This window comes from Pelophylax lessonae (genome assembly GCF_965119305.1).
Source record: "Pelophylax lessonae genome assembly, chromosome: 13".
Lineage (NCBI taxonomy): Eukaryota > Metazoa > Chordata > Amphibia > Anura > Ranidae > Pelophylax > Pelophylax lessonae.
In genome coordinates, this window is record NC_138780.1 from 18,834,951 (window position 1) to 18,843,646 (window position 8,696).

An 8,696-nucleotide genomic window follows, 5' to 3' on the forward strand; every position below is an offset into this window, starting at 1 on the left:
GATCGCATGCCTGCGTCATCCTCTCCCAGATGTCATGAATTTATATATATTACATAGAGATATGCCATAAATAATTAAATCAATTAAAAACACATTATTAAATACAATTAAATCACATATGCCATACAGTATCCTAAAATATAATATTCACACATAAAATATTATATAAAATTATTTTAAAATACTTTATATAAAAAATACTTTTAAAAGTTAAAATATTTATAAAAGCTATGTTAATTATTAATTTAAGATACCCCGGATATTTCTAATATATGAGGAAATATCATCTATTACTAATGAAGCAGTTGAGGTCAAAGTCTTTATTAACCACTTAAGCCCCGGAAGATTTTACCCCCATTCCGACCAGGGGGTATTTTGCGATTCGGCACTGCGTGAATTTAACGCACAATTGCGCGGTCGTGCGACGCTGTACCTAAACGAATTTGACGTCCTTTTTTTCCCACAAACAGAGCTTTCTTTTGGTGGTATTTGATCACCTGTGCGATTTTTTGATCACGCGCTATAAACAAAAAAAGAGCGTCAATTTTGCAAAAATAGCAATATTTTTCACATTTTTTTATATGAAATTCCCCCAAAAAAAAATGTAAAAATCAAAATTTTTAAAAATTTTCGGCCAATTTGTTTTATGCTACCTATGTTTGGTAAAAAAAATCGCAAAAAGCGTATTTTGATTGGTTTGCGCAAAAGTTATCGCGTTTACTAACAAAGGGAAAGATTTTTGTCATTTTTGTTGTTTTTTTTTTTAACGCGTAATGGCGGCGATCTGCGATTTTTTTTTGCGGTACTGCGACATTGCGGCGGACAGATCGGACCCTTGACTGACATTTTTGACACTTTTGGAGTTACCAGTGACATTTCTACAGTAATCAGTGCTATACATATGCACTGTTACTGTAAAAATACACTGGTAGTGAAGGGGTTAACTTTATTTGGAAGGGAGGGGCTGTGTGTGTCCCTAGGGGCGTGGTTTCTACTGTGATTGGCTGTGGCTCTAGCTGTAAGGACACTGATCAACGGATCTACATACCAGATCCGTTTTATCAGTGTCTTTGCAGCGAGGAGAATGACAGGCAGTTTGTTTACACAAGCTGCCTGACATTCTCCCTCTCCCCCGCCGATCGCCGAGTGACCGGCGGACATCGGGTCCGCTGGTCACACGCGCGGGGGGGTCCGTGACCACGCGGGAGCGGGAGCGCGCCCCCGGGGGCGCGCGCTCGCTCCCTAGACCCTCACAAGCAAGCAACGTAGCCCTACGTTAGTTTGCCTGTGAGGGGCTGACCGCCGACGTAGATAGTCGTGCGGCGGTCGGCAAGTGGTTAAGACCTCTGGGTGCCAAAACCTTGGCCTTGTAAACCCAGAAAGACTCCCTCCTGCTTAGTTGGCGAATAAAATTCCCTCCTCTCCAGTGAGGTTGTACATGTTCAATCCCCCAAAATTTAAGGGAGTGGGGTTTCCTATCGTGAACTTCTCTAAAGTGCTTTGATACATTGTGTGAGACTTCTCCCTTCTTTATGTTAGTGATATGTTCACCTATTCTCACATTCAAAGGTCTGGAGGTGCGGCCCACATATTGGAGTCCGCACCCACATTCCATCATGTATACAACTCCGATGGTGGTATATGTTATTAGGTCTTTGATTTGGTATTCATTGCCTGTGCTAGTGCATATAAACGATTTCCTTTTCTTTACATTTTTCCTCGTTTGTCGGCAAACTCCACTCCGACAAACGAGGAAAAATGTAAAGAAAAGGAAATCGTTTATATGCACTAGCACAGGCAATGAATACCAAATCAAAGACCTAATAACATATACCACCATCGGAGTTGTATACATGATGGAATGTGGGTGCGGACTCCAATATGTGGGCCGCACCTCCAGACCTTTGAGTGTGAGAATAGGTGAACATATCACTAACATAAAGAAGGGAGAAGTCTCACACAATGTATCAAAGCACTTTAGAGAAGTTCACGATAGGAAACCCCACTCCCTTAAATTTTGGGGGATTGAACATGTACAACCTCACTGGAGAGGAGGGAATTTTATTCGCCAACTAAGCAGGAGGGAGTCTTTCTGGGTTTACGAGGCCAAGGTTTTGGCACCCAGAGGCCTTAATAAAGACTTTGACCTCAACTGCTTCATTAGTAATAGATGATATTTCCTTATATATTAGAAATATCGGGGGTATCTTAAATTAATAATTAACATAGCTTTTATAAATATTATAACTTTTAAAAGTATTTTTTTATATAAAGTATTTTAAAATAATTTTATATAATATTTTATGTGTGAATATTATATTTTAGGATACTGTATGGCATATGTGATTTAATTGTATTTAATAATGTGTTTTTAATTGATTTAATTATTTATGGCATATCTCTATGTAATATATATAAATTCATGACATCTGGGAGAGGATGACGCAGGCATGCGATCTCCGCTAGTAATAAGAGGATTATAGATGTTTATAGTGTATATCAAATACACCAGATTGCCCCAACAGAACATGCCAGCCCGTAACACCAAAGATCTGGTGCTTGGATCGTTGGTTCCGGTGTCCCGTATAGTGCTGGTAATAGGAGGAGGGGCAGAGATTCGCTGGCCAATCCACCTCTCATCGCACTGATTTATAGCGAGGCTTGACACGCATATGCCACCCCTACCGAGGAAGTCAATGGAGCCCTACGCTCTGACGTAACGCGTATAGGGTGGGCGGAGCTTGCGTGGCCGACGCAGATTCTCTCTCCCAGTGGATATCGTTATTACTCGCTTTACTAGCAGGCACGGCTGAGTGCCATGAACATGTGAGTTGCCTAAGTTTTCTTAATAAAGCCTACAACAGTTTACATACTGAGAGCACTAGATTTGCCTTTATTATTTTACTACATGTCCCGGGACCTCCGGAGGTGAGCAGCTGGAGAGTCAACTCTAGGAGTCTTATACCCTCATATAGGCGTATGCTGGCCCGTTTGGGTCCCTACTGAGGTGAGAGGCCAATCTTTCTGGTGGAGGGATTTCACTACTGGTACATGTTTCTCACAAGATTGGAATTGTTGATTTGATCACTTATATACCATCTGTTGAAGTTGAACACAATCACAGTGGACTATTTATATGGACTCTTTATTTATATCATCACCACAGTATTATTTAGTGCACTTCTAGCGCATCACGTTTATGTATTTTATGATTTATTGTGAGGAGTGAACACGATTGGTGTATGCTGCTGGATTTATTTATGCACATTTTATGATTTTGTTTGCGTGTACTTATTTATGCTTTATATAGCACATATTTCATACACAGTGATTTATTTGTGTTTTAGTGTGTGTACCGCACAGATTTGGATTTGCGCTGATAGTTTTTTTGTTTTTTAGTACATTCAAGAGAATCACTTATTAACTTTCTTACAATATTTTAAACCATCTTAAAATAATAGTGGTTGTTCACATAAGTCCTCTCACAAAACAAAAGAAGTTCTCATCACAAATTCTTCAATCTGCCTATGGTGGGCCCAAGTTATTCGAAAGGATGGCTGGGAATATCAGGGATATTCCAGTTATCTCTAATTGGAACTGGATATGTGTATGGAATATCTTTGTTGCACATTGAAGGATACTTTGAGTATGTACTGACAATAAACTAAAATCCCAATGCCTGCAGAGGCAGTCAAGACAGGTTCTTCGTGGCCGGCCTTTTTATACATGTGCATTTTGTTCTGAATAAATATTTGGACCAATTTTTCTTTCTTTGGAGATTCAGATATATCCGAATCCCTGAATTACAGTACAAACAAATTTTACCAAATTCTCCAAATACCGAAACAAAATTCATCCAAATTTCAGAAATTCTAATTTAAATTCTACTTGAATTTTATGTAGAATTCCATTCCAACATATTGTTAAAATTAAAGACGGGGTGTGATATTAGAATACCATTTCGAAATAATGCTGTTTTTGTTAAGCCAAAGGTGATTTAAAGAGTCATTGTAATCATTTCATGAAGATTTTTCTTTTACTTGTTTACTTTGCAAGTGTAAGATTGATAAAAAGAAAACAGTAATATATAAATATTTAAAAGCATTTGTACTTTACATTATTTTTCCTCAGCTGGCTAAAACTTCTGCACAGTATTATACATATTAAAATGTTGAAAGTTATATTCTACTTTTATTAATTAGAACACTTCACATATTTTGAATAAACAACATATTATTACTGTAATACAAACAATCAATGTGTACAAATATTGGCTGTTCGGTTACTTGGCTGCCGCATACGAATCAAGAAAAAAAGCAAACATTTTTGAATTGACCGATTCAAAATGTATTGATTCGGACGTTGAGAATGAAGAAAAAATTTGTAAATTCAAATAAAATTTGAAAAATACATAGAACGAATTACGAATACAAATTGAACGAATCAGCCTAATTTAACTAAACTACTGTAAATAACCAGATTAAAGAATCTAGCATTTTTTAAGAAAGTTCCAACTTTAACAAATTCTGCCATCTTGCTTGCAACCTAGTCCTGAAAAGACTGTTCTTATTAAAGTCAAAGCTTACATTTTTAGTTTGGATAGAGTGGAGATTTTTTGCTGTCTGCTGTTGACGAGATTTATTTTTATTTCCTGTTAAAAACACAATGGCTGAGGAAAACCCTCAAACCTGAGGGGAGACCCTGTTTGATAGTTGTCACTGGAACAGGTGTCCTTATTAAAATACAGTAAAACCTTGGATTGCGAGCATAATTCGTTCCGGAAACATGCTTGGATCCAAAGCACTCGTATATCAAAGCGAATTTCCCCATAAGAAAAAATGGAAACTCAGGTGATTCATTCCACAACCATTTATTCATAAATCCTTCAGTTTATAGTCTATATAAAAAGATTTTAGCAATGTGATAGGTTGTCTAACCATAAAATGTCCATTTACAAATGGCACCTCTACAAGAGGATTAGAAGCAAAATCCAGCAGGAGCTACAAGAGAATAGAGGTGCCTCTAAGTGTAGCAATATGGTTACATTTAATGAAGGTTCAACATTTAGCAACTCACATGGTTGATGATTAAAAGACGCACATCTAAGTATGCAGGCATCCGGGGTAAAGCTATCCACATAAACCATCATCCACACCGCCTGCTCTCACCACCATCAGTCTGCAATTGTGACCGGGAAGACTACCCTGCAGTAGAGCGATCTAAAAGAGAGGCTTGAAGCGCTCGTGGAGCGCAGTATGGAAGGGATGACGTCGATGGTGGTGTGGAGGACAGTCTATGCGGACAGCTTTACCCCGGATGCCTGCATAATTAGATGTGCCTCTTTTAATTATCAACCATGTGAGTTGCTAAATGTTGAACTTTCATTAAACGTAACCATATTGCTACACTTGGAGGTGCCTCTCTTCTCTTTTATACTCAGTTGTGACATGACGCTACTTGTATATCAAGACATCACTTGTTTATCAAGTCAAATTTTATAAACAAAAATGTTGCTTGCCTTGCAAAACGCTCTCAAACCAAATTACTCTCAATCCAAGTGTAGCACCCTCCTAGATAGGTGCTAGGTAGGTGAAATATAGTTTACTCTGTCTGCTTATCAGGGGAACCGGATTATTAGTTATGCCTGTTGCATGTGTCCATGTGTGATTCATCTGGTCTGAGGGAGTGTCCCCACGGTGTCCAATAGGGAGGCCTGTTGGACAGTGGAGGAAACCCAGCCAGTGACACACAGGCTTTTGTAGCTATCCCAGTGGGTTGGTACAGAGAGTGGTGCATCCTGGGATAGACTATAAAAGCCAAGGGCACATGTGGCAGGGGGTTTTTGGGTGGGAAGCCAAGTCCCAGAAGGAGGGTACGGCTGTATCTCCTTCTGCTGCTATGTATGGTGGTTGCAGGCGGTCGGCCTGGTGAGCCAGGAGTGTGGAGCTGAGCCATGAGGTTCATGAAAGCTGACTGATGGAGTTGAAGGCAGAGCAACCTTGGGAAAAACAGTGTCTGTGAGTACCGACAAGCTTGCCAGGGGTCTGCCCAGGAAGGGGACCACTCCTGTGGAGAGTCAGTGGACGGGTGTCAGCACACACAGCAAGTGAGAAAGGGGGTGCCAAGTTAGAACCCTGAAGAGTAATTCAAGCAGAAACACTTTATCTATCTTCACTGCAGAGGCAGGGTGAAGTAGCGGCCTTGCCGCATTCTAAAGTCAGTTGTCCACACCATTGTGAATAGTTGTCAGTTGGAGTATCCCACTCATCCCTTCTCCTATCCCAGTTCTCAATATAAACCACAAAACCAACATGCCCTGGATTGATTATTGACTGAGCCAAGGACTTTTAATGCTGTTATCTGCTGTCCGTTGCAAAGGGTAACCCAGGGGGAATCCAGAAGGTGTAATTCTCAGCAGTCATCTAGGGGGGAGTGCTACACAAGGTTTTACTGTACTTCCTTCATCTCCTCCAATGCTAAAACTTAGTATTTCACATTGCTTTTGGTCCCTCTTACAACGGTCACCAAGACAAAGAAAGGGGCAACTCCCTTTAGAGAGGGCACAGACAGCAATCAACACCTGACAGATGTTCTAAACACTCACCATTCTATTGATAACGAAAAAATAAAAATTTAGTTTAGATACACTTTAATGCAACGCATGTGTTTTAAAAAAGGAGTCACATACCCTCACAATGTTGTTAACCTAGACAAGAAGCAAAGCATGCCCAAGTAATAAGCATATCTGGTTGCCCCTTCTACCTAAGTTATTTACAATAAAAACAATGTTCCTAAACTCTTAGCACATGTGTAAGTGAGGTTATCACATTCACTCAGGTCAGATTTTACCACTATTGCATTTTTGTTACTTTTATTTTCAGCGATCTTCACACAACCAGAAATCATGGTGACCCCAAATCAAGTGTCAGAAGGAGACAATATGACCCTGACCTGTCACACAATACGTAGTGAACCCAATAATGAAACAGAACTGGAGTTTTCTTTTTACAGAGATGGACAAAATGTTCAGAAATTCAGTTTATCTAACCGATATGAAGTCCAGTCCGCTGAGCCAAAGCATTCTGGGAATAATTCCTGTAAAGTGAGGGCTTCAACCAGAAAAATCACAAGGAGCAGTGAAGAGTTATACATCCAGATACAAGGTGAGCAGAACAGGTGCCATTGTCTGTTTTACTATTTACTATACTGTTCATTTGTGACTTGTATTATACATATGTAGCACCCTCCTAGGTAGGTGCTAGTGAGAGAATATCGTTTTTGGCTCTGTCTGCTTATCAGAGGAGCAGAAGGCAAATCTATATTGCTTTTTGCTTATTAGAGAGAAATATCTGTTAGTGAGGTCTGCTCAGTGTGCTCAGTATGTGATTCATTATGTCTAGAGAGTGTTTCACACTGGTCCAATAGGGAGGCATTTTGGACAGTGGGAGGAAACCTGACAAAAGGATGCATAGGCTTTGATACAGTCCTGGTGATTGGCAGGCGCAGGTTGCCTCTGTGCATTCTGGGACACTGTATAAAGGCTAGGCGCACATGTGCTGCGGGGTCTTTGGCTAAAGAGCAGAATCCCGGAGGGATGGTGGCGGCTTCCTCCTCCTCTGTAGCAGTGGCACGTGGCCTCAGGAGGTTGTCCTGAGGGCCAGAGGAACGGAGCTAAACCCAGAGGTCCAGGAGAGCAGACTGAGGAGGAGACCCTAGAAAAACAGTATCGTGAGTACAGGGGCTCGTATCAAGGGGCCTGACCTGAGGGGGGCCACCTCATGTGTAGGATAGTCAGTGGAGGGGTGTCAGCAGTCAAGAAAGAGGATACTGAGGAGAGTGTCCTGAAGATAACCTTAGTTCATCAAGTTATCTTAGGAAAGAGACTTAAATCTAAATTCACCTCAGTGGCAAGGTGGATCAACAGCCTGGCTGTACCAAGAGATAGAAGTCCTCCAGTATTGTGCATAGTTAATTCGGAGTATCCCACTATTCCCTTCTTCCAACCCTAATTTATAATAAAACCCAAAAACAACTACATTCCCCTGGACTGAATGTTGGACGAGCCAAGCAGGAAAAGTGAGAGACTGTGCATGTCAAGGTTGCTAATGGTAACTCAGGGGGGCCCTTAAGTGTGAAATCTGGCAGTCCTCAAGGGAGCAGTGCTACACATAATTCTATATACTGATCCTGAGTGATATGCTTACAGGTATATTAATTTCCTATACAGAGCTCTTCTCCCAGCCAGAAATTGAGAAGGTCCTAGACGTGGACAATCAAACAATCCTAACATGTAATACAATTGCAATGAGAAATGACATTGAACTGCAGTTCGCTTTCTACAAGAATGGACAGAAAATTCAGGAATTCAATTCATTCCACCAGTATGTAATCCCATCGTCTCAGGTGGACCATTCTGGGAAATATTATTGTGAAGTAACAACTTCAAGCAACAGTGTGAAAAAAAGGAGTGGGGAATTAACCATAGACGAACAAGGTGATCAAAATGTATTTTTAAATGGCGGCCTCAATAGCAGTTTACTATGTACATGCTGTGCTTACCATCTATAAGCAAAACATGCTTGGATGTACTAAAATGAATTATTTATATGGTTGGCCAAATCTGTTGTGGGTAGAAGGAGGTATGAGCCATTCTTTGAAGCAGCACAAGAAGTTAAATTTCTGACAAAGCTCATCGT

General features: G+C 40.4%; 1 protein-coding gene across 1 annotated transcript in view; it reads left to right on the plus strand.

The window, feature by feature from the left end:
• LOC309569102 (high affinity immunoglobulin gamma Fc receptor I-like) overlaps positions 1 to 8,568 on the plus strand; it is a gene marked incomplete at its 3' end in the record, with an annotated part of 68,490 nt that extends 59,922 nt beyond the window's left edge. Inside the window, exons 6-7 of the mRNA XM_082274866.1 lie at positions 6,882 to 7,163; positions 8,228 to 8,568. Coding sequence (XP_082130992.1) covers positions 6,882 to 7,163; positions 8,228 to 8,568 — 623 coding nt within the window. The remainder of the gene's footprint in view (positions 1 to 6,881; positions 7,164 to 8,227) is intronic.
• Between the last annotated feature and the right edge of the window lie 128 nt (positions 8,569 to 8,696).